The 25,664-nt window shown below is 51.6% G+C and overlaps 3 protein-coding genes across 5 annotated transcripts in view; 2 read left to right on the forward strand and 1 right to left on the reverse strand.

The window, feature by feature from the left end:
* The first annotated feature begins 389 nt into the window (after nt 1-389).
* GEMIN4 (gem nuclear organelle associated protein 4) lies at nt 390-7,504 on the forward strand. Its single transcript, XM_004593947.4, has 2 exons — nt 390-493; nt 4,145-7,504. The coding sequence occupies exons 1-2, from the start codon at nt 484-486 to the stop codon at nt 7,312-7,314; spliced, it is 3,180 nt and encodes a 1,059-aa protein (XP_004594004.2). The 5' UTR covers nt 390-483; the 3' UTR covers nt 7,315-7,504.
* A 3,578-nt stretch (nt 7,505-11,082) lies between these two features.
* On the reverse strand, nt 11,083-19,938 carry TLCD3A (TLC domain containing 3A). Of its 3 annotated transcripts, XM_004593948.4 has the most exons (5): nt 19,549-19,938; nt 19,130-19,213; nt 13,080-13,281; nt 12,005-12,100; nt 11,083-11,527 (listed from the first exon to the last, which is right to left on the reverse strand). In XM_004593948.4, the coding sequence occupies exons 1-5, from the start codon at nt 19,668-19,670 to the stop codon at nt 11,258-11,260; spliced, it is 774 nt and encodes a 257-aa protein (XP_004594005.1). In that variant the 5' UTR covers nt 19,671-19,938; the 3' UTR covers nt 11,083-11,257. The 3 variants fall into 3 exon arrangements, with proteins under 3 accessions (XP_004594005.1, XP_058532650.1, XP_058532649.1); XM_058676666.1 differs by lacking the exons at nt 11,083-11,527; nt 12,005-12,100 and adding an exon at nt 12,342-12,695; XM_058676667.1 differs by lacking the exons at nt 11,083-11,527; nt 13,080-13,281 and having other exon boundaries at nt 12,043-12,100.
* Nucleotides 19,939-24,452: 4,514 nt separating this feature from the next.
* Nucleotides 24,453-25,664, forward strand: part of VPS53 (VPS53 subunit of GARP complex) — a 164,394-nt gene continuing 163,182 nt past the window's right edge. The window contains exon 1 of the mRNA XM_058676665.1: nt 24,453-24,514. The gene's annotated coding sequence lies outside the window, so the exon portion shown is untranslated. The remainder of the gene's footprint in view (nt 24,515-25,664) is intronic.

A 25,664-nucleotide genomic window follows, 5' to 3' on the forward strand; every position in this document is an offset into this window, starting at 1 on the left:
AGAGGTTTAGTCGCACAGAGCACCCCCAGGAGAAGGCGACCCATCTGCTATGTGGAGGACACAGCGTGGCACGGCTGCAGGAACCGTGTGTGCAGCTGGACCTGGAGGCATTGTCAGGTAAGTGAGCAAATCGGCCAGGCTCCTGTCCTGCATGAGGGTGAATGCAGGACCCGTGAGGACCCAGGGAGCCCGGTAGGCGAGGAGGGCGAGAACATGGGTGGCTGGGTTAAAACACACGACCTGGAAAGGTAAACCCGGGTACCTGCCGGCTGACTGGAAGGAGGCCGAGAGGGGGCGCTGTAGGCTGGGCAGCTCCGACACCGCGAGCTCGCCGGTGGGGAGCGCGCGTGCGCGCTGCGCTGCGGGGGCTGTGGGCGGAGCCTCCCGCCCCGCCCATTGTGCGGTGGCGCCTGCGCCGTGCTCGCCCCGGCTTCCTGGGGGAGGGGCGGCCTCGGGCCCCGCGCCAGCCCGCGCGTCGCCGCCATGGACCTAGGTGGGTGTCCGTCTTCCCGTCCCCGGCCGGCCCGCGACGCGCCCCCCGGGCGGTGCTTCCCGAAGGGCCGCCTCCCGCGCCGGCCTGGGCTCAGGGAACCCTCCTGGTTGGGGAAGGGTTCGTGGAAGGTCCGGGGTGTCGGGCCCAGCCGCGCCTTGGCCCGGCCTCTGGCGACCTGGGGAGTCACCCCCTTTTTACGGGGGGGAAAAAGCGAGAGGGCGGTCGGGCCGGGCGTGTGAGAGCGGCGGGGCCGGCGCACGTGCGGGAAGGCCTGTCGCCCCGGTGTGGTGAACGCCTGCTCAGCTCCTCAGCGACTTTGGCGATCACTCGGGCTCCCTCACGGGAAACGTGGGCGGGACGGCGGGGAGTTTGCTGTGGGATGGGCCGCCGTGTGTCGTGAAGTTCCTCCCTCCGGGGCCTGGGCGCTGGCCAGTCGGAGCTGTGAGGGAGAGCTCGCATGTGGAAACGGTGCGGATTCATGACAAAGATCTTCCAGCCCGCCGGGTCAGGAATTGTCGGTTCTGGGGCCAGGCCGAAGCCAGCAACTCCAGCCAGGACTCCCGCGGGGGTGGCAGAGGGGACTCCAGCACTGGAACCGCCACCTGCCGCCTCCCGGGCTGCACCCTGGCGGGAAGCTGGCGGAGAGAGAACCAGGGTTTGGGACGGGGTATCCCGCTTGGGCTAAATGCCTGTTGGTTTAGAATCCTCCAGGCAAGGGTGGAAAAAGGAAGGGAGAAGGTAGACATGAATGGACGCCCACCTGCTAGGCAGCTTCCAACCTAGTGGGAAAACGTGGAGACGTGCGTGAGACCCTGACCCTAGCCAGCTCCTCAGTGGTGGGATGAGGGATTGGGAAGAGCAGTGTGCAGCCCTCAGTTGTGGTGATTTTTTTTTTTTTAATTTATTTTATTGTTTGGAAAGGCGGAGCTACAAAGAGAAATTTTCTCTTCACTGGTTCACTCCCCAAATGGCAGCTCTGGGCCGGGCAAAGTTGTGGTTATTTGTGTCTCAGCCTCACTTTGTGGTGGTGGTCAACCCTGAGCAAACTGCACTTGAGGCTGAGCCTCTGAAACAAGAATAACAATCCTCAAAAGGTTATTTTGAAGATTAGAAGAGAGATCTTACCAGTGTACCCCCTAGCACGGTACCTGGTGTGCACAAGCACTTAGCAAACATCAGAAGTGGGCACTCGCAAGCACCAGTGATAAAGCACCTGGATTTTCCTGAGCCCTAACTACTCCTGGGACTCCCTCAGGGAACACTTGGGCATCCTTGGGTCTGCAAGGCAGCTGTTGGGGCCACCTGTCTACTCAGCTAAGCTGACCATACGGAGCAGTTACATTGAGAGGAAGACATATTTGGGCCCCTGCCACCTGCTTGGAGACCTGGATGAATCTCTTGGCTTCAGCCTGGCCCTGTGCTGGTCATTGTGGCCATCCAGGAAATGAACCAGGGGATGGGAGGGTTTTCTTGTTTTCTCCTTTTCAGTCTGTAACTTTCAAATAACTTAAAAAAAAAAAAAAAGTAAGAAACATACTTTGGGGATCCTGGGAGAACTGCCCGAGCTAACCCCCAGATAGACACCCTGGGCGCCTCAGCCTCCCTTGGAGTCAGTCTGGCTGCTATGGGGATGCCCAGCTATAGGCCTTCCGCTGCCCTCATGAAGTGCTGCATGGGCTGGACACTCCTGAGTGTCTCGCAGTCAGTAGGTTCTCTGCTGGCTTCTGGTCGGTGTAGGTGGTAACAAGGTGCTCTTGGGGAATGGGGGCTGTGTGAGGGGCTGCCTCTCTGGGGCCTGGGAAGAGGGGCAGAGACAAGTGTTGGACGGTGAGCAGTGTTTGCACTCTATATTTTGTTTCTGGGCCAAAAATAACATACTTGATAAAGATCCACGTACTTTCGTGTTTCTGAGCTGGGGGGAAGCAAAGAACAGTGACCATGTTCTCACCACACTTGCAGAGGTGTGGGGAACCAACATTCACTGGAGCATTTAATTAGTGCGATGCTTATTGTGGCTTTGTGGTATTAAGTGGTGAGGCATCCCTGGACGCCGGGATCGGGAGGTGAATAGCACCAACCCTAAGCAAGGGCTTGGCCAGTGCGTATGTTGTTGGATGTTCACGGTGTAACAGGGCATTGGACTTGAGCTCATGGATGTGGAAGTGATCCATCCACGATCACATGGCTGTGGCTGAGGATGCCTAAGATGCCTATCTGGATCTGTCGATTTGTGGCATACTGAAGGAAGCAGATTGCCTTGCTTTTCTTCCTCTAATGCTGTGGTTTTGGTGACTGCCACCTGGTTCACACCACAGCCAAGGTTATAAGGAGGTTATGCTTGACAGGAAAAGCTGGGGTGGGGAGGGGGAGAGGGCCGTCTCCCTGGGAGGCAGAGGGGTGGTTAGAGCCTGTTTGCCAGGCTGCAGGGGAACAGGGCCAGGCAGGGACCATCTGCCTGCTCCCGTGCCTAGTGCCTGCCTTGTAGTGTCTTTGTCATGACTGAGAGGCTCAGGGGCCATGTCCTCCCATCCAGACTCCCCCCCAAGGTTGGGTGCTATATCGTGTCAGCCCTTCGCTCCAGAGCCTGTGCAGGAAGCCCTAGTCCTACAGTGCAACCTGTCCTCCACACACTTGTCCTGAATCCATCCACTGGTTTCCTTGGTGCCAGTGCTCCCATCTGGACAGATGTAGCCCCCCAGAATCCCCTTGCTGGGCTAACCTTGCCTCCTGACCTTCAGCTTTGCATGTCTGTGGTCAGAGGAGAGCTTCCGTGTCCAAATGACCAGAACAGAGCTTGTCCCCGACTAACCTGTTGAGTTTCTATTCCTCACCCTCTCCAGGCTTAGAAGGGTCGGAGATCATCTTTGTAAGCCTCAGTTGAATTTTATTTGGTTTGAGAGGCTGACAGAAGCGCACTCCCACTCATTGGTTCACTTCTGACATGCCCCCAATGGCTGGGGCTAGGCTGGAGCCAGAGCCAGGAGCTGAGAACTCAATCCAGGGTTCCCCCCTGGTGACAGGAACTCAGCTGCTGTTGCCTTCCTTGTGTCCGCATTGCACAAAGCTGCATTTAGGAGACAGAGCCGGGTATTAGCCCTGGCACTCCAACAAGGACACAGGCATTTTAGCTGTTAAGCTGAATACCCAGTCTTCTCAGCAGTCTTTTTTCTTTTCTTTTTTAGCTTATTATTTGAAAGGCAGTTCGAGGCAGAGACAATCAGAAATCAGTCAGTCTTTCATTTCTTGATTCATCCCCAAATGGCCGCAGTGTTTTTTCAGGTCTGGGCCAGGCCAGAGTCAAGAGCTCCTGATTGGGTCTCCCATGTGGGAGCAGGGTCCCAAGCACTTGGGCCATCCTCTCCTCCTTTCCTTGGCACATTATCAGAGAGCTGGATTGGAGGTGGAGCAGCTGGGGCTCAAACCACCACCACCCATGTAGGATGCAGGCACCCGCTCCACCCATCACACCACAACACTGAGCCCCAGGCAGTCACCCTTGGAGCAATCCCTGCTTGCTTCCCACGTGGCTTTTAAAACCTGTGTGATCCCTGATATTCACAACCAATACACTCTGGTGTCTCCCTCTACATGTGCTTACTACTTTGCACCATTTTCCCTCCATCCGGTCTTACTGGGCTTCTCTCTGTGCAGGCCCCTTGAACATCTGTGAGGAAATGACCATTCTGCATGGGGGCTTCCTGCTGGCTGAGCAGCTCTTCCGCCCCAAAGCACTGGCAGAATTAACCAAGTCCGACTGGGAACATGTCGGACAGCCCATCGTGGAGGCCCTGAGGGAGATCTCCTCAGCCACAGCACAGTCCCAGCCCTTTGCCTGGAAGAAGAAAGCTCTGATCATCATCTGGGCCAAGGTTCTTCAGCCCTCTCCTGTCACCCCCTCCGACACCGAAGCACGCTGGCAGGAAGACGTCTTCTTCTCTGTGGGAAACATGATCCCCACCATCAACCACACGGTGCTCTTCGAGCTGCTCAAGTCCCTGGAAGCTTCGGGACTTTTCATCCAGCTCCTGATGGCCCTGCCCACCACCGTGTGCCGGGCAGAGCTGGAGCGCTTCCTGGAGCACATGTCCATTGACACGTCTTCCAAGGATGTGGCCTTCTTCCTCGACGTCTGGTGGGAGATGATGAAGCACAAGGGTGGCCAGCAGGACCCACTGCTCTCCCAGTTCAGGACAATGGCCCATAAGTACTTGCCCTCCTCAGACGAGTTCTCCCATCCCCCGAAGAGGTTTAAGTCAGACCCAGCCGTGTGTCCGACCATGCCCCTGCTGGCCATGCTGCTTCATGGGCTGAAGCAAATCCAGAGCAGGATCCTGTGCCTGGGGATGAAGTGCTGTGCACTGGCCAACCTGGCCGACATGCTCACTGTGTTTGCACTGGTGGAGGACGACCCTCAGGAAGTGTCCGCTACCATGTACCTGGACAAGCTGGCCACGGTGATCTCTGTGTGGAATTCAGACATGCAGAACCCTTACCACCAACAGGCCTTGGTAGAGAAGGTCAAGGAGGCAGAGCGGGACATCAGCCTGACCTCCCTGGCCAAACTGCCGAGTGAGACCATCTTCCTGGGGTTTGAGTTCATGCACAGCCTGCTGCGGGAGTGGGGAGAGGAGCTGCAGGCCATGCTGAACAGCAGCCAGGGCACGAGCTATGACAGCTACCGGCTGTGTGACAGCCTGACATCCTTCAGCCAGAACCTGAGGCTCTACCTGGCCTCCAGCAACCTGCCCAAGGAGGAGAGGCAGGTGGTATTCGAGCTGGCCAGGTGTGTCGAGGACTTCCTGAGGAGAACCAGCGGGGTGCTAAAGGACAAGGGCTCTGAGGACATCACTGCTGCCATTGCCATGGCCATTATTGAGCAGAAGATGGACCGACACATGGAAATGTGCTACATTTTTGCCTCTGAGAAGAAGTGGGCCTTCTCAGACGAGTGGGTAGCCTGCCTGGTTAATAACAGGGCTCTCTTCCGAGATCCAGACTTGATTTTAAGGCTGCTGGAAACAGTGATTGAAGTCACCTCCATGGACAGAACCATTCCCAAACCTCAGATGAAACAGGTGATCAACCTCATCCTGGAATGTTACACAGACCTCTCCCTGCCAGATAAAAACAAAGTGCTGTCAGGCGTCCTGCATTCCTGGGGACGCAAGGGCCTCTCAGAGAAGCTCTTGCCTTACCTGGAGCATTTCCAGGAAGACCTCAATACAACTTTCAACCAGCTCACCCAGGGCACCTCGGAGCAGGGCCTGGCTCGAGCTGTGGGGTCTGTGGCCCGCCTGGTGCTGCTGTACCCGGAAATCACAGTGAAGAAGATGTGCAGCATGGCTGTGATCAACCTCGGCACCCACAGGTTCCTGGCGCAGATCCTCACGGCTTTCCCCGCCCTCAGGTTCACAGAAGATGAAGGGGGCCCACGCTCATCCTGCACTTTCGTGGTGTCATGCCTCAAAGAAACCGTCTGGACAAAGTTCTCCACCCCCAAAGAAGAAAAACAGTTTTTGGAGCTGCTGAGCTTGCTGCTGAGCCCCGTGAAGCCCCAGGGGATTCCAGTCGCAGCCCTCCTGGAGCCCGACGAGGTGCTGAAGGAGTTTGTTCTGCCCTTCCTGAGGCTGGATATGGAAGAGGTGGACCTCAGCCTGAAGATCTTCCTGCAGACCCTCGAGGCGAATGCAAGCTTAGAGGAGTACTGGCTTCAGACCTGCTCCCCTTTCCCCCTCATCTTCAGCTTGTGCCAGCTGCTGGATGGCTTCAGCAAGTACTGGCAGCTGCCCAAGGAGAAGCGGTGCCTCTCCCTGGAGGACAAGGATCTGGTGATCCGGCTCCTGGCTCTCCTCTGTGAGATTGTGCTAGCCAATGTGGACGCCTTCTCCCCAGACAGCTGGATCAAGTCTCTGTCCTGGCTCCACCGTAAGCTGGAGCAGCTAGACTGGACTGTGGGCCTCAGACTCAAGAACTTCTTTGAGGGCCACTTCAAGTGTGAGGTGCCCACCACCCTTTTTGAGATCTGTAAGCTCTCTGAGGCTGAGTGGACCTCCCAGGCCCACCCGGGGTACGGGCCTGGCACGGGGCTTCTGGCCTGGATGGAGTGTGGCTACATCTCTGGCAGTGTCTCCGAACAGATGCTGTCTCTCCTGGTGGTGGACGTGGGCAATCCTGAGGAGGTCCGATTGTTCAGCAAGGGCTTTCTGGTGGCCCTGGTGCAGGTCATGCCTTGGTGCAGCCCCCAGGAGTGGCAACTCCTTCACCAGCTGACCAGGAAGCTGTTGGAGCAGCAGCTCCTCCATGTCCCGTACAGCCTGGAGTACATCCAGTTTATTCCCCTGCTCAACCTGAAGCCTTTTGCCCAGGAGCTGCAGCTCTCCGTGCTCTTCTTAAGGACTTTCCAGTTTCTCTGCAGCCAGAGTTGTCGCAACTGGCTTCCCACGGAAGGCTGGAGCCACGTGGTCAAACTCCTGTGCAGCAGTGTGACCAGCCTCCTAGACTCAGTCAGGCTGACACAGTCAGCTGTGCCCTGGGCCCAAGGCAAGGAGCAGGACTTGACCCAGGAAGCCCTGTTTGTCTGTACGCAGGTTTTCTGTCATGTTCTACACATCATGGCCATGCTCCCCCAGGAGGTCTGTGAGCCACTGTACGTGCTGGCCTTGGAAATCCTCACCTGCTATGAAACCCTGAGCAAGACCCATCCTTCTGCGAGCTCCCTGTTACAGAAGGTGAATGAGCAGCGCTTCCTAAAGTCCATCGCGGAGAACATCAGCCCCCAGGAGCGGCGCCAGACCCTGTTGCAAAAGATCAACAGCTTCTGACGCAGTTGGGCAGGCAAAAGCTGGGCCCAGCACAGCCGTTCTGTAGGGGGCTGCAGTTGGGAAGCCCGGGCTTGACAGTCTCATGAAACTGTGCACAGGATTAAAAAGTATATGGCAATAATGGTGTAAAGAAAATAGTTTTTTAGGTATTTGTAACAAACAAGTTATAATAAAATTCTCTTTCCAGTTTCTTCTTGCCTCAGTCTTTCTCAGCACTCAGCAGGAGCCCAGGACCGAATACACTGAGTTAGAGCCTCTAAGATCCAGCTCAGCTGGGAGGAATGGGTTTATAAATGAACCTCTCCACCCTAGATTTTGGCAAACACAAAGGTAGACCCACCCAGGTGGGAAGAAAATCCTGTGCGTGTGGTTTGCGTTGAGATCCTCGGCAAGAGTCATTTTAGTACTAACATTTACAGCATATCTTGGAAAGGGCAGCCGCAGGAAAGGAGCTCCCGTCTCCCCCTGGCTCTGTCTCTATACCCAGGAGGCCTGCACCATTGTAAAGGGAGAGGGTAGAAGCAAGGAAAACTCTTAAGCATTAAGATTGGTGCCCTCAATGGCAGCAGATGCCTTTTGAAGGGATGACAGCCCTGGAGCTTTTAACTCTCCACTGAGGGCCCAGAGAGGACTGTGCTCAGGCTACTAGCTTGGAAAAAGACATTCAAAGGATGAGTGATTATCTTCTGACAGGTGTGAGGTTGTCATGGTGCTGATGGACACGTGGGAGCAGAGAATAGTGTGTACAGAAGCATAATGTGAGTCTTGAAGGAGCCCCGGGGTGTTACTGAAGAGTGAGAGCTGGCTAGGAAGATGCTTATTTCACTGTATTCACAATCGGCATTTCCATTCCCCATACCTGGTACCGGGGTGGCTGGGAAGCTGGATGTGGCTTCTCCCTTATTTCCCCTGTTCCCCCAGATACAGGAGAAAGGAAGGTGTGCAAACAGTGGTCTCACCCACTTTCCCCTAATCCTCAACCCCTCCCACCCTGATCAACTATGTAAACATCATCAAAAGTATTTTTTTTTAAGATTTATTTATTTGTATTGCCAAGTCAGATATACAGAGAGGAGGAGAGACAGGAAGATCTTTTGTCCGATGAATCACTCCCCAAGTGAGCCGCAACGGCCGGTGCTGTGCCGATCTGAAACTGGGAACCAGGAACCTCCTCCGGGTCTCCCACATGGGTGCAGGGTCCCCAATCCTTGGACCGTCCTCAACTGCTTTCCCAGGCCACAAGCAGGGAACTGGATGGGAAGTGGAGCTGCCAGAATTAGAACCAGCGCCCATATGGGATCCCGGGGCTTTCAAGGCGAGGACTTTAGCTGCTAGGCCACGCCGCCGGGCCCAAAAAAATAATTTTTTTTAAAGGGCATTCCTGGGCCCAGCATGGCAGCCAGTGGCTAAAATTCTCACCTTGCATTTGCCGAGATCCCATATGGGTGCCAGTTCTAATCCCAGTGGCCCAACTTCCCATCCAGCTTCCTGCTTGTTGCCTGGGAATGCAGTCAAGGACGGTCCAAAGCCTTGGGACTCTTTCCCGTGTGGGAGACCTGAAAGAAGCTCCTGATAGGTGCAGCTCCGGCTGTTACGACCACCTGGGGAATGAATCAGTGGAAGGAAGATCCTTCTTCCTCTCTGCATGTCTAATTTTACAATGAAAAAACAACTTAGAAAAGTTTTTAAAGGGGGCTTTCCAGGGCCATCTCTGTGGCATAGTACTCTAACCCTCTATCTGCAGTACCAACATTCCCTTATGGGTACTGATTAGAGTCTCATCTGCTCTACTTCCAACCCAGCTCTCTGCTAATGTGCCTGGGAGCAGCAGAAGATGGTCCAAGTGCTTGGGTCTTTGCACCTACGTGGAAGACTTAAAAGAAGCTCCTGGCTTCAGACCGCCCAGCTCCAATCATTATGGCCATTTAGGGAGTGAACCGGAAGATCTTTGTCTCTCCTTCTCTGTAAATCTGACAATTTGTTTCTTTTTATCAGAACATCAGGTACACAGAAGGGAAGATCTTCTGTCCACTGATTTACTCCCCAAGCGGCGCAGCCGGGGTTGAGCTGATCAAAGCCAGGAGCTTCTGCCAGGTCTGCTATGCAGATGTAGTGTCCCAAGGCTTTTGGGCTGTCCTCGACTGCTTTCCCAGGCCACAAACAGGGAGCTGGATAGGAAGCAGGGCCACTGGGATTAGAACTGGTGCACATATGGGCTCCTGGTGCATGCAAGGTGAGACTTCACTAGGTTACCGTGCCAGGCCCAGAATTTTTTTTTAAAAAATAAACTAGACACTGGCTCTGTGACCAACAAACAGTTGGGCTTCAGCCTCAGCTCCAGTTGGGATTCAGCCATAAAGAGAAGGGCCTACAGTTACATGACCACTTAGCTTGGACTCTGGGAGTTCTAGGGGTTGTGAATCATAGAAACAGGACTGGATGAGGTCTTGGGTAGACCCTGCTGGACACTGAGAGCACCAGCACACACACTGCCATCAGCAGTCAGCACGCAGCAGCCAGTTCAGCTGGGTCAAAGGATTGCGTCTTACGGGAAATTAGTAATGGTGTATTTCACAAATGAGAGTAAGTTGGGAAATATTAGTGCAATTTAATCACCATAGGGAATGACACCAATACAGTCAATGAAAATAGCATGTAAAAAAAATTGTAGCATTTTACATTTTATAAATGACACCCATTGAAAACTGAACCAGTCAAAATTTGAGACACCATTACCTAACATTGAGTCCTTTAAGAATCCATGGACAATTAAAAGGCACTTTGAGGATTCTAGTTTTTCACTACCACTGGAAAAAGCACTGGTCGCACAGTCTTCTCAAACCCGCCCTAGTTGATAAGGAATGATTAATGTTGGCACCAGAGGATCCTATTTGCAAACGGGGTGAAGGCGTCAGTCCATAGGACATACTTGGCCAGGCGGATTGCCCTCTTGTGCTCCAGCCTTCTGGGCTAAGTGGCAGTATGCTCAGCATAGGAATGAGCATCCGACCACCAACAGGCGTACCAGGGGCTCTGTGGGAAGCGCTCTGCTAGCTGGATGTGCCTTCTCTTGATGGAGAGCTTCACATGAAGAGGACCATGTCGGAGACTGCGTCACCCAGCATAGCTGTTAGGAAAGCAACCTGGGCATGTGGACACGGGGGAGGCTGGGCATGAGGGAACTTGCTAAACAAGGAATAGCATTTGTGACAGCTTGCAACAGGTCCACACATTTCACCTTGGTCTCTTTAGCAAGTCTGCCTCCAAAGGTCATGTTGACCTGTTGGTCTCTTACCTATACAAGCACATCAGTTTCCATCCCTGCCTCCCTCTGCCAGGGAGACTTCCAATTGGAAGTCAGTACACACGGGAATTCATTGCTGACACAGGGAGGAGAGGATGAGACAAAGAACCCATGGGTTATCTAGTAAACAATTTTTAAAAATTAGCTCTCCACGATGATTTTTTCCCAGGCCAACACTGCATGCAGACATTCTTTCAGTAACCAAGCCATGGCTCGCTCTGTTGGCCTAATGCAAATAGAGACCACCCTTAGTGGCACAAAGAGTTGGTGGCCGCCAATATTTGCCCAGTCACTTATCACCCTGGTCCATTGATGGCCACACCCCTGCTTTTACCTCCCAGAGTTTTGGAGATAACCCCAAGGATGCATCCTTAGGCTTACAGTGAGAACACCTTGCTGCCAGTGGAGGCCTGACAGGATCCAATAGTTGTTACTAAGAGAAAAAAAATGCTGTTGCAAAAAGAGCAGGTTAGAAGAGGGAGGCAATGTGAATACTTCTTTAGAAAAACTCAAATCCATCTGCTTATCAATATATAAAGGCTGAGACCATCCAGGGTAGTAATTTGGTCCACAGAACGCTGAGTGTGAGACGCAGCTATGGTGAGGAGGCAGCCTCTTTGCCTGACCCCGCGAGAGTGGTTAGCCATCCTTTTTGACCTCGGGAACATCAAAGAGTCGGGCTGCTTTTCTGCAGAGCAGAGAGAACCAGTAGATCTGGGGAGCGATGAGGAAGGCATTGGCCACATTGCAGTAGAAAGGGATATTGAATGGCACTTGGATCAGGCTTAGCCCCTGCTGTTGGCCATAGGCCCAGTACATAAAGGGAAAAAGGAGAATCCGGCAGGAAAGGAAGGTGGCCAGCGTGAGGATTCCGTTCACCTTGTACAGGAGGGTGTGCTGCTGCTTTAGCTGCAACAGAAGGGGCAAGAGAAGGCGATGTCACCAAGAGATTGGGGCGTCAGGGAATGCTTAGCCCCAGTCCCACTTCAGGAGAAGTCAAGCAGGTGTATGGGCTAATCCTAATCCAGGTCATCAGATATTCCACACTTGGAGAGAAGGCTGAGTGCCACCACAGCTATATGTACATATGGCCTCCTGGTTCTAGTAATGACACTGAACTTGGCTTGACCACCCTACTAACAGAACAATGCATTAGAGAACACAAGTGAGGTCTCAAACCTACAAACACACACCCACCCCGCCAGGAAAGACTGATGGTGAAGTCTACTGAAGGGTCTCCAATTCCACTCTTCCAGCAGTAGGGCATTTCTCCAAACCCTCCACCCTCCACAGGAAAAGCAGGGTCCGTGGCCTCCCACACTCTGTTTGCCCTTCCATTTATATATATAGATATAGATATAGATATAGATATAGATATATACATGCCTGAATCAGAACTCTGCCCAGTGACACAAACGGAGTGCTCAATTCTGCAGTGAAGATGCAGCCAACAAAGAAATCCCCAAGGTGTCCCCGGAGTCTCTGCAGATGAAGTAAGAGCTGGAGGTTGACAACACACCAGAGGGAAAGTCCTGCCTGGGAACGGGTGAACACAACAGACCAGGAAGGGCCTGGGAAGTGCCCAACAAGCCAGTGTAGCCCTCTCTGGCGGCCTCAGAGCAGCAGCACTGGGTTGGCTGCATCCCTGGATCGACGCAGACCCTTACAGCGTCACACACCCAGAGGCCTCTGGATTTCCACAACTGCCAAAAGGCCATGTGTAACCCCTTCTGTGTGTCTTAGTCATGCCAGGGACACTGAACCTGTCCAGTCCAAAAAAGTGTGCCAGGCCATGTGGTAGATGATGAGTCCCATAGCAATCAAGTAAAACCTCCTAATGATAATACCCTTGGTCCCTACTTTCTCCAAGAAAGCAGTCTAACCTAGTGGTACCAACTTTCGATCAGCCACATTGAGACAGAAGTAACCTCTTTTAGGGGCCCAGTCTCTCCATCCAGGTGACAGAGCCCAGAGCTCTGAAGTGCCTGCTGCTCCATAGGTTCTCAGGACTGTGTGTGTTCTTTGCATTGCCCTCTCCCTTTCTGGCTAGGAAGGTGTTCACGGGGAAAACATGAACCTGGGGAGAAGACATAATGCTATTTTTGAGTGCTTCTGTATCATCATTCAGTACTCTGTCACTACGGGAGCACCGTTTTGTATTCTATTGGTACTTCATATATTAATATCTGATTGGCAGAACTTCTGACACCTGCTAAGGAAATCACAGAGGACTAAGGGGATGGCTCAAAAGAATAGTTGGTCAAGCCTATGAAACTGTCACATAATGCAAAATAATTAATAAAAAAAAAGAATAGTTGGTCATGACCATCAAGTATACTTCAGATTTAATGATTTGTATCCTCTGAGTGCAAGCAGCTGGCACAAGGGGAGGGATGCAGAGCAGCCCGGAGAGAGTGAGGACCCAAGGCTGATGCTGCCCTGCAGTCGGGGAAGGCCATACCTGTGCAACCGGTACAAGGACAAACAGAATGACCGCATGGTGCGTGATCATGAGGCGGTTCTGACTTAGGAAGTTTCGGAACGTGCTGGAGTGGCTGAGGTTCTGGTCTCTGGTTCGGTACCACTCACAGAGGTACATGGCATAAGTATCATAGATCATGTATGGAATAAAAAACCAAACATATTCTCGGGCAAGCCAGTGCCTGAAAGAAAGCACAGGGATGGGCCTAAGAAATCATGATGGATGTCGAACAGGAAGGCTCAAAGCCACGTACTCCCAGAGTCCCTTCTGTTTTTGGCTCCCTGAGCTGCTGTTACTCCAGGTACTTTATGAAATAAAGAAGCAGCGCAGGCCATGATCTCAACACTTCAGGGCAAATCCATGCCCGTCAGAGGCAAAAGACAGGTATCTACTCCGCCCCACTGTGCTGAAGCAGCTGTCGCTACCTGCATGATGTAGCTACGCATTTGTAATGGGTTCTTGGCATTTTGTGGCACAGACTGACTGGGATGCAGGTATCCGAAATGATTCAGCAGCCCCACCAAGAAACCGGTTTGGAAAATGTCCCAAGTCCCAACTAATCCAATCGTTCCAGTTGAACTCCTTAGTTGCTCAAGAACTGGGAGTTTCTTGATTTAAACTGCTGAACCCACAAATTTTCCCCAACTGCAGTCAATCCCACTCTAGGGGGCCTCTGGGAGCCATGATGGCCATTTTCCGTGCAAAAGTGGCTGATCCCAGTTCTGTTCCTTGGGAGGCAAGGGGGGAGGGGACAAGTCTGGCAATAAACCAGGAGCTCAGGGACCACATCCCAGCAGTCAGACACCAGGAGAGAGCCTGTGGCAGACACCGGGCTGAATCTGCCCCATCACAGTTCATTCAGTAGCAGCTCCTAAGCCCTCATCCCGGGAAAGAACCAAGTGTTCACTGAATCAGTTCACTCGTGCCCTCTAGCAGCTGGCGAGGAGAGTCTGCAGTGACTACAGGGTGGCATTCTATAGGACTATATATGAAACAACATCTAAACAAAAGAATAAACTGTGATGGGGCAGATTAGATTTACCAAGGTGGCACTGGATTAGATTTACCAAGCTGCTATTGGGCTCCCGTGTATCCAGTGAAACAATTTATGACTCTCACACTCCGGTTCTGTCAGCATCCCCTGCAAGTGCTTGAGTCTCCTCCCCCGAGAGTAAAGTGCAGGGCCCGCCCAGGTGTGTTTTAACGTGGTCTTAGAGGCGATTTCCTAAGGCACCAGTCCCCTGAAATGCAGTGTTGCTCATTTACTCTGCAGAGCATGCCACTCAAGTCTGTCTTCCTGAATGACCCCTCAGGTACCGCAGCATAGCTAAATAACGAATAAAGGAAAACAAATAGTAATGGCAAACACAGTACACCAGTAGGTAAATTAATTAGGTTCCAGCTAGGCAAAAAAAAAAAAAAAAAAAAAAAAATTATCCTGTCCATCTGTAGTTTCAGTTGCTTTCCTTTAAAAAAAAAAAATTTACTTGAAACTTAGAAGGAGCCAGGTCTATACCAGGCCACGGTTGGGAGGCTGCAACTCATTGCAGACCTCCCATAGGGTAGCAGCAAACCAGCTCCTTAAGACATCATCTACTGTCCCCAAACTTTAGCAGTAGGCTAGATCAGAGGCAGAAGCAGCACTCGAACCCAGGACTCTGATAAGAGCTGTGGGGGTCCAGGTGGTATCTCAACTGCTGTGCCGACTGCTTGCCCCTCTGTTGCATTCTTGAATCCCAAATAAAATAACTACTGAATGCATGGCTGAAAATTAAGTGCTATGTCCCCTCAGTGTAACATTGGGCTTAATATTTTTGCACACAGTACCAATTTAGTAAGAACTGAAATTGTGACTCGCAGATAGGATCTCTGAAGACTTACAAGAGATCTGGATGATAATCTTAGCCACCACTAGCCTGTAATCTACTGTCTCTGTAAAAACAAAAGCAGCAATCTGTCTTCTCTGAAAGAGTTATTGTGAGAATTAAAAAAACTGGAAACCTCTTAAATATAGAAAGTACTATCCAGGGCCCTGTGCGATAGCCTAGCAGCTAAAGTCCTCGCCTTGCACGCACCAGGATCCCATATGGGCACCGGCTAGTATCCTGGCTGCCCCACTTCCCATCCAGCTTCCTGCTTGTGGCCTGGGAAAGCAGTTGAGGACGACCCAAAGCCTTGGGACCTTGCACCCATGTGTGACACCCAGAAGAGGCTCCTGGCTCCTAGCTCAGTGCAGCTCTAGCTGTTGCGGCCACTTAGGGAGTAAATCAGTGGACAGAAGATCTTCCTCTCTGTCTCTCCTCTTCTCTGTATATCTGACTTTCCAATAAAAATAAAATAAATCTTTTTTTTTTTAAAAAAGAAAGTACTATCCAAATTAAAGTGCCAAAACAGAAAACATCTCTGAGATCAAAGATAAAGTCCTTTTTAAGCATCTATCCTCCATTAAGAATCTGATGGGAATCCTTGACTCCACACCACACCATGTATAAAATCTGGGAGAGGGCATTTCTAGATACCCTTTCCTTCCATAGACTGCTACGTGAAGGCAAGCAGTGAGAGTAGGCGAATCATAACAGAAGATCTGGTGTCCATCATGGGCACCCATAAGGCCTTCTTTCTTAGATAAGAGAAGTGCCTAAAACATCCTTGTGCATCCTCCTTTCATAGGGGAACACACGAACAAACACAGTGCCTGTTTCCATTTTTGTAGAGCAAGACTCTGAGGCATAGAGAGACCTGAAAGGAGAAAGCTAAAACCAAACAGGCTTGCTCCTATGCTCAAGCCACAGAAGCATTCAGGTTCTGAGGGCAGACACAGCAGTGCTATGGGACTGCCCATTATTACATGGGACTCTTCTTGAAATGCACAGGGGTTGCTTGCCACTGGCACTCCATGTTAACTGCATCGACTGCAGTGGGCTCTGCCTTCATCGTGGCTTAAGCATTGCAGAAGAGGCTGGTTTGGAATTGGATCTGGCAGAGTGGGGGCACTGAGGAAGCTTGTTGTATGAGATGGGAAAATGCTCAAGTTTATCACCAGGAACCGGTTCTGCTTAAAAAGAAAATCTTAACAGCAGGATCCCTGCCCAGTGAGACAGATGCTCAGCCAGGGTGCCCTTGTTTTCTGGCACGGGACAAAGACAAGTGAGGAGGAGGAGGAGGAAGGGTTATCTAGTTGTCCCTGGCACATCTGCCCACCATGCTTTGGTTTGACAGGGAGAAGCAACAGTATTTCTACAGTGGCAGGTTAAAAAACACTACATGGCTCCGTTCCAAATACTACACAAACCACACCATTCTGAGGGTGGCGAACTGGGCTGGACGTAACTGCAGTATTCCAAGGAATGGGTGTAGACTGGGTCTGGGGAGTGCCAGACTGAACTTGACTCCAGCACCCACTGGTGTTCGTGAGAGCCAGGGTGGGTGTAGAATGGGCTGAGCTAGGTCTCAGCTCCTGCTGAGCCATGCTAGAGCTGTGTCTGGGCGTGGACCAGGTGTGGCTGGGCTGTAACACCCAACAGTAAGAACAGGAATGGGTGTGGACTGGTACTGTAGGGCTGCTGTTCCTGCCAGAACAGGAGGTAGACGAAGTCAGTGTGAGCCAAGGACTTACTGGTGTGCATGACATCTGCCATGGGGAGGAGACTTGATAGAGAAGCTTGGGGAATTCCTGTCAGGATGCAGTCCCTGCAGGTGAGCGCAAGAATCAAGGCTGGGAGCAGCCCAGACCAGGCCAGGTTATGGTACCCTTCAGCATATTTGTGGCTCAGGTCTGGGGGCAGGCCAGGCTGGAAGTTCCTAACACCCACTGGCAGATCTGAGAACCAGAATGCAGGATGGGCCGAGTTGGGCTGCAGCACCAACCAGTTCATATTAAGGCCAGGACTGGGAGCTAGTTGGGCTGAGCTGGAAGGCAACACGCACCAGCATGAGCTGGAACCGTAGGCACACCAGGCTGGGCCAGGCTACAATACCCAATGTCAGATGCTGAGGTGAAGTGGGCCATGCCAGACTGGAAATAACACCCATCAGCACATGAGAGACCAGAAGGGGAGGGATTGCAAGTCCGGTGAGGGGTTGCGTGGAGCTTCCCTGCTGGGCCACTGCTCCCACTGGTGAGCATGAGAGCTCAGACTGGGGGCAGGCCAGGCTGGGCAGTGCCACACCTGTTGGCCTGCTTGTGAACTGGGTTAGGGGGAGAACCAGGCTGGGCTAACTATACCCACTAGTGCATATATATGCTAGAGTAAATGCAGTCTGGTTGGACTTTGCCACAGCATTAGCTGGCAAGTGCTGGGACTGGGGGGCAAATCCTGTAAAGCTAGACTGCAGAACCACCTGGAGAGTACAAGATCCTGGACTGGGAGTGGGTCCAGCAGGAAAACAGTGGGCACCTCTCTGATAGGCAGCAGCTCCCACTGGTGAACATGAGAACCACAGTGGGGGCAGACCTGGCTAGACAGGCAGTGGCACCCACTGACATGAGTGTGGGCTGGATAGTGGGGTTGGTTGGGTTGAGCTAGGCTTCAACGCCCATTGACATGTACAAGAGCTGAACAGAATGTGGGACAGACTGGACCCAGTCTGCCACACGTACTGGCAAGCACAAGAACCAGGGTTGGGTGGGTCTGCTAGGGGTTATTGGGGGTCAATCTGACTAGGCTACAGTTCCTGCTGGTATACATGAGGGCCGACTGTGTAGTGGGCAGGGTTGGACTGGGCCGCAGCAGCCACTGGTTTACATAAGAGATGGGGCTGGAGACAGAACTAACCCAGCAATTGCAACTACTAGTGTGTGCATAGGCTAATGTGGGTGACAGACTGAGCTGGACCCCATGGTCTGGAATCACCTCAGATAAGGTTTCGCTGAGGATCCCCACAACTGAACTGCTGGACTCAGAACTCCAACCATCAAGAGAACTGCAGGGTCTGTGGTCTGACCGTGGAGTGCATGTGTCAGAGCTGGGTTTCCTCAGTGGCTTAGACAGTGGATGGATACCCAGACGCACACAGAGGATATGGCAGTCCATTGGGGCCTGCAGAGGACATCTGGTACCAGTGCAGAGGAAGGAGCACAGAACAAATTGGTCAACTCCCCCAGCCAAGCATTGGCAGCAAGTATTTGGATGAATAGAGAACTCTAAGGTGGACTATGCCAGCCAATGGACCTTGGAAGTATTTCCTCATCCTTGGAGCGAGGAGATCAATAGCATTTCAGAATTATCAAAACCATCTGAGCAGAACCCTCGGCGCATGCTCCACATCAGGGACCCTGGGATGACATTGGGTGTCCGTTCCCCATCCCCAGGTACTGAGGTGGTTGGGTGGCTGGGTGTGGCTTCACCCTCATCTTCCCCTCAGACACAGAAAGAAAAAAGAAAATTTGGGAACAATGGTTTCTAATCCTTGACTCTTCCTACCCTAATCAACTATGTAAACATCATTTATATATATATATATATATACACATTATAAAATCCACACCATTCTGGCCTTAACTTATAGTTTGATGGACTCAGACTGCAGACGGATACACACTTCTTTACCTGCCTCTGGCCTAGGCTCCAATACATACGCACACAGGTCTGTTTGCCAAAAGCACCAGCAATGGCAAGTCCAGAGGGAAGACGAGCAGCATTTTGCAAGAGAGTGGAGTGAGTCTGTTCCTCTCCACCCAAAGGCTCCATTGCCTGCACTGGACATACCTGGCCTCGTGGACACTCCGGAGTGGGAACCGAGAGAAATCACTTACAGGAACCCAAAGCCATACTCCCACTTGGCAAACAACACTCCTAACAGCCACCTGGCATGTGCCTGCGACTCCCTGACTCCCTGGCATTCCTTGTGTTTCCTTCCTTCTAACCTGGGGATGCTGAAGGAAGGAAGAGGAGAAAGGCAGTGATCGTGATGACCATGTTTTCACCTCAGTCAGCTGCCCACCAGCCAGTGCTGGTCAAGAACGAGAGCCTGTAGCAGCTAACATAGCCAGCCCGCAAGAGTTCCCCAGCCCAGGGCCTCAATGTTACCTGTCGCTGATCACGTCGTTGCAGGAACGGATGACCACGATCCCTGAGCCCGTGGCTAGCACAGCCTGTACCGAAGAAACGAGCCTAACCAGGGTAGAAACGGAAAATGAAAGAAGGCATGTTCGGTCCAGTACTGTGGACAGCACGAGGCCAAACTCCTTGGGATGTCAGGGCGGTGAGGTGAGCAGTAGCTTCGAAAGAGGTTGTCCTCCCCCCAAACCCCATCCCTCCGGGGAGTTCGCAGAGGGTCTTTGGGAAGCCGAGGCAGACGCCACTGGGAGGAGCAAGGCCAGGGGAGGCGGCCCCCTCGCTTCCTGTCGCCCCCCTTTTCCGCCCACGGCGGCGCGGGGCCGGGCGCTGGACAGTGGCGCGCGACTGGAGGGATGGGCAGCGCCCCGGCCCTCGCTCGCGCTCGGTACCTGGTGCTGATCATCGCGCAGTCGGTCTCCGTCCATTCCGGCCTCGAGCGGCGCAGCGCCCAGGTGCAAAATGCGAAGAGTCCAGGGAAGAAGACAGAGCCCCAGGCCAGCGTCAGCAGCATGGGTGCTCAGGATCCTGCCGCCTGGCGCGGCGCCGCTCGGCGTGGCTAGGGTCGGCTGTGTGCGGCTGGGGAACTGGAGCGGCCCGCCCGTACTTATTCCTATCCTCCGCCCCTGTCCCAGCACCAGCCCCAGCCCACCGCGACTCCCGCAGCCGGCGGGCGCTGGCCCGGAGCCAGCAGCAAAGCCCTCCGCGTGACCAGGCCGGCGGCCGCGATAGGGTGCAGGCCGGGGTGGGGCGGGGTCTGGCCGCCGCCACCGCCCCTGCCCGCCCCCGAGGGTTTCCCGTGTTCCTCCGGCCAGCAGGCGGGTGGGCGGCGGCGTGGTGGACCAGGAGCCGCTTCCCCAGCCGGTGCCTTGGTGCGCACAGAGGGGTAGGTTCCAAATGCGCAGACACTGCGCCCGGGACCGGGACCGGGACCGGGACCGGGTTGGATGGCTGCAGTTGCTGTCTCTAGAGCGGTCACGGGGGCTGAGACACTCCCGGCCTCTGTTCCGTCACCGAGGACGCCTCCCCAGTCCCCGACAAAGAGGATCAGGTGGGGAGCAGGATAGAGAAAGCCAGGTGGGTGCTTGGGCAGGGCGCAGACGTCTGGGCTAGCCAGGATCCCACGCGGGAGTGCCTCCCCGGCTTTGGGAGTAGGAAGGATGGTCGAGAGCTTAGGGTCACCTCCGGGCTTAGGTTATGTCTTGTTTCCGAACGTGAGTCTTCAGGAACTGGGTTTTCTACAGGAGTAGCCTCCAGCTACTGGGGAACTGCTCAGTATTCGGCCCGCCACAGATTCCATCTACTCTGATGCTCTTGGCTTTCGTTCTGGCTCAAGATACTATCCAGAGTGTAGTGACTGTTTTTATTGTTGTTGACTACGTGTCCTTATTTGAAAGTTCTTTGGTCAGGTGCTCTAAACTTGAATGGATCATTTTCATTCAGCATCAATCATGTGGGACAAGCGGAGGGAGCTTCAAAAGGTATAAGGAAAATGTGTATTGGAAAAGTTAAGCATGGTTTTAAAAAATGTGCACCAAAACAACCTTATCTTACCCTTTTTTCTTTTTTAAAAAGATTTATTTTATTTTTATTGGAAAGTCTGATATACAGAGAGGAAGATCTTCCGTCTAATGATTCAATCCCCCAATGGCCACAATGACCGGAGCTGAGCCAAATCGAAGCCAGGAACCAGGAACCTCTTCCGGGTCTTCCATGTGGGTGCAGGATCCCAAGGCTTTGGGCCTGCTTTCCCAGGCCACAAGCAGGGAGCTGGATGGGAAGCGGAGCTGCCAGGATTAGAACTGGGTGCCCATAGGGGATCCCGGCACGTTCAGGGACAGGACTTTAGCTGCTAGGCTATCATGCCAAATGCATCATTTTCTTTCGTAACTCAAGTTAGGCCCTACAAATTGTAGGAACTCAATATATATCTAATACATTCAAAACCTGTTGTTTATTGAGAACTCATTATATGCCAAGCCTTATACCAGACTGTTTTGATGTACTACCTAACCCCCCAATAAATCCTTGCTCTGTGTGTGTATATATATATATATATGTATATATGTATTCCACATGTGCACACATGCATGCACCTGTGTACTCCCAGAAGCACTTAGAAAATAGAATTAGAAGATAAGCTTAGGGCCCGGCACGATAGTGTAGCGGCTAAAGTCCTGGCCTTGAACGGCTGGGATCCCAATGGGCCCTGGTTCTAATCCCGGCAGCCCTGCTTCCTATCCAGCTCCCTGCCTGTGGCCTGAAAAAGCAGTTGAGGACAGCCCAAAGCCTTGGGACCCTGCACTCGCGTGGGAGACCTGGAAGAAGTTCCTGGCTCCTGGCTTGGGATTGGCACAGCACCAGCCATTGGGGCCGCTTGGGGAGTGAACCATCAGACGGAAGATCTTTCTCTCTGTTTCTCCTCCTCTCTGAATATCTGCCTTTTCAATAAAAATAAATCTTTTTTTAAAAAAGATAAGTTTAGGGCCTGGCATGCTGGGTCTGTTTCTTAAAACGCCACCTGCAAGTGCTGAGATCACATATGGATGCCAAGTTCCTGTCCTGGCAGCCCCACTTCCCATCCAACTCTCTGCTTATGGCCTGGGAAAGCAGTGGAGGATGGCCCAAGCCTTGGGACCCTGAACCAACATGGGAGACCCGGAAGTGATTCCCATCTCCTGACTTCAGATCAGCTTAGCTCTGGCCGTTGCAGCCATTTGGCAAGTAAACCAGTCCACAAATCTGACCTTCCAAATAAAAATAAATAAATCTTTAAAAAGTTTTTTTAAATGCAATTATAAATAAATTATGCAACATTTCAATATTTTTGCCACCAAAATAAACTTCTTTTTTAACTAAACTTTTTGAAGTACCTGTGTGTGTGTAAATATCGTTGCCAAGGTCACACTGCTGGTGGTAGAGCTGAAATGTTCTGCTTTCAAGGTCACGGTGCTTAGTGATTACACTGACTTCAAACTTGCTAAACCAGGAGACAGTAATAATTTGGGGCAACACAGTTCCTGATTAATTACCACTGTTCCTAATTGTATCCTCACAAATATAAATATGTGGGTGCTGCTGCTGCTATTAATACCATTTTATATTTATATGCAATTTTGTAGTTTTTAAAAGCATGTCCCCATAGATTCTCACACTTAGTTCTCGTTGTAACCCAGTGGAGCAGGCCCGACATCTGGTTTTTATCCTGGGGATGGAGACACCTGGGTGCACAACGGTATAAAGCTGCCCAACCAGCCTGTGGGGGTGGCGAGATGCATGCTCAACTGGGGTTTCTAGTTCAGATTCTGTGACTTCAGCTACTCCTGGCTCAGGTTAGGGTGGAAGGAATTTGTAGTTCTGCTTGAGGGGGTTTCAGGAGTGAAGCTTGGGTCATTTAGATGGCAAGATAACCCTCCTTCAGAGTTTCACCTCTGGAATAGAGAATGTGTAAACTCCTGGTAGAAGGGCTTTGAACCTGCTTTTCATCTCTCTCAGCCCCCTTCTGGGTACATGAAGGTACCTCTAGTTTCCCCAACCTGAAATTAAATACTGTATCAACTTGGGACACACTTTGTGAATTCTCCAGCCAATGACAGAAGTTATGTGATCTGGGCTACTCTCTTTGACCGTGGGCAGCTTCTTTCAAACCAGGAAAGTACAGCTACAGGAAAGACAATTGAGGTTTGCGTAGGAAATGTCTCTACATCCTGAGCTCCAGAATCGGAAAAGAACTTGGTGGTCCCAGGCCTGGCGCGATAGCCTAGTGGATAAATCCTTACCTTACATGCACTGGGATCCCATAGGGGTGCCAGTTCATGTCCTGGCTGCTCCACTTTCCATCCAGCTCCCTGCCTGTGACCTGAGAAAGCAGCTGAGGATGGCCCAAAGCCTCGGGACCTGCACCCATGTGGGAGACTTAGAAGAAACTCCTGACTGCTCATTTTGGATTGGCTCAGCTCTGGCTTTTGTGGCCACCTGGGGAATGAACTTTCTCTGTTTCTCCTTCTTTCTATGAATCAGCCTTTCCAATGAAAATAAATAAATCTTAAAAAAAAAAAAAAAAAAAAAAAAACCTTAGTGGTCCCGATCTACTCATCCACTTACAAATTCTATCAGAGAAAATCGAACTCCGTTCCAAAACAAAAGTTAATTTTGTGTAGGGCCATACTTCACTGGGCAGGACTGAAACAGGGAAAGAGAAGAACAGAGTGGAAAAGGAGAAATGTGGTGACAGGAAGAGACATGGAGACAACGGTCTAGCATGGGAAGATGATACATCAAAGAGAACAAGACAGGAAAGGTCACTGGGAAGAAGAAGGGGTGCAGCCTGGGAAACAGAAAGGCCGGCACCAAGATTCAGATGTGGGGTCCAGAAATTGGTGTTCACATCAAGGTGTCAGGAGCAACAGATGTGATGAGGCTGACAGAGGTAGGAGTAACATCCTTTTAATGAAGCAGCACTCCCTCAGACTGACGTCAACAAAAAAACAAATTGCATTTGAAAAAAGTATGGCATGGGATGCCAAGCCAGTGCAATGGCTGAATTGGCTAATCCTCCACCTTCAAGTATGGCATCCATATGGGTGCCGGTTCGTGTCCTGGCTGCTTCCCTTCCCATCCAGCTCCCTGCTTGTGGCCTGGAAAAGCAGTCAAGGATGACCCAAGGCTTTGGGACCCTTCATCTGCTTGGGAGACACAGAGGCAGTTCAAATCAGCTCGGCTCCAGCTCTTGTGAGCATCTGGGGAGTGAACCAGCAGATGGAAGATTCTTCTCTCTATCTCCTCTCTCTATATCAGACTTTCCAATAAAAATGAATAAATCTTAAAAAAAAAAGAGTATGGCACAGTATGCATGTGATTTGCTGTTACGAGTGAATGTGTGGCCAGGAGTGAATGAATTGCCCCTCTCTTAAATTTCCCCTCACTTCATGTTCAGTAAGAGCACCTGATGGAGGGCTCGGCAGCGTGGCCTAGTGGCTAAGGTCCTCGCCTTGATCCCATATGGCCGCTGGTTCTAATCCTGGCAGCTCTACTTCCTCTCTATCTCTCCTCCTCTCAGTATATCTGACTTTGCAATAAAAATAAAATAAATCTTTAAAAAAAAAAAAAGAGCACCTGATGGATACATCCCTGTCCTGTTCTTTCTAGGTACATTTCCAAGCAGACCGCAAGCCAGGAAGGTAAGGACTGTAGGAGGCAGCCATGGCAGACAAGCGCAGAGGTTGGGAAAGAGAAGCTAAGTTGCAGACCTGGCTCTGCCGCCCCAGGAGCTGTGTGCCGTGAAGGACATGGACATGCTCACCTCCCTTGTCCAATGGGCTCCCTCCAGCTGCATCTCGGTGTGCCTGGGAGAATCAGGTGAGATATCATTTTCAACAGTACCTGCTAAATTACATGCTGGGAAGAGCAAGGGGTTATGATCCCCCTGGACCCTGCTTTCACACTCCGCCATAAGTGGATCTTGGATTGTAGGCACAGCGAGGCTGGCCTTCACCTGCAGCTCCCTCTTTTGTTGCAGACTGTTTGCAGAAAGCCAACTGTGAGTGGAAGGAACACAGTCACACAAGGTTTCTGCAAACACGGGACACCCCCCACACCACAGGGAAGTCTGCTCTTGTACACAGTGATAATGGCTCCTGTCAATAGAAACTCACCGTTTGCACAAAGACCTAATTATGTGCTGCTCACCTTTGTGTGTTCCTTTATACTTTTCACAGCGCTTTCACACACATTCTATAAGGGAGCATTTCTAAGTCAGACTCAAAAAAAAAACAAAATAAAAGTCAAGGACACTGAACTCTTAGGGAAATTACCTCTGACAGGTCAGGAGGGAGCAGAAAAGTCCCTTTGAGCACAATCAGCCGTCTTCCTAACTTGCTGGCTCGTGTCAGTTGACTCTCATTTTCCTCATCCTAAAAGTAATGTATTGAAAAGTAAAACACAGGACCCATGTGGCGAAGAGGTTAAGCTGCTGCCTGCAATGCTGGCATCCTTTATTGGAGTGTTGGTTCGAGTCCTGTGTGTTCCACTGTGATCCAGTTGCTGGCTAATATGTCTGGGAGGGCAGCAGCAGGTGGCCCAAGTCCCTGGTCCCCTGCTACCACACTGAGGGAGAGTTCCTGGCTCCTGGCTTCAACCTGGCCCGGCCTCGGGGAGTAGCTGTTTGGTGAATGAACCAGGGAATGGATGATCGATCTTTCACTTTTTTTTTCTTTCAATTTTTAAAATAAATAAATCTTAAAATGCCCACTGTAGAAATATCATCACTAAAAGATAGGACTGTTAGTTTGGTAGAATTCTTTCCAGCCTGCTTTATGCGCCTTTATTCCATATTGACATCATGCTTTAAGTTAATTTTGCATTATAATACCTCACTTTCATAATAGCATTTTCAACGTCATTTAAAATTTCACAAGTGTCAAAAAATTTCACAAATATCATTTGATGTGTGAATTACCATAGGTTATCTTTCACAGGCACACCTTGTTATAACTTTAATCTTAAAATT

The sequence above is a fragment of the Ochotona princeps genome, chromosome 17 (assembly GCF_030435755.1).
Source record: "Ochotona princeps isolate mOchPri1 chromosome 17, mOchPri1.hap1, whole genome shotgun sequence".
Lineage (NCBI taxonomy): Eukaryota > Metazoa > Chordata > Mammalia > Lagomorpha > Ochotonidae > Ochotona > Ochotona princeps.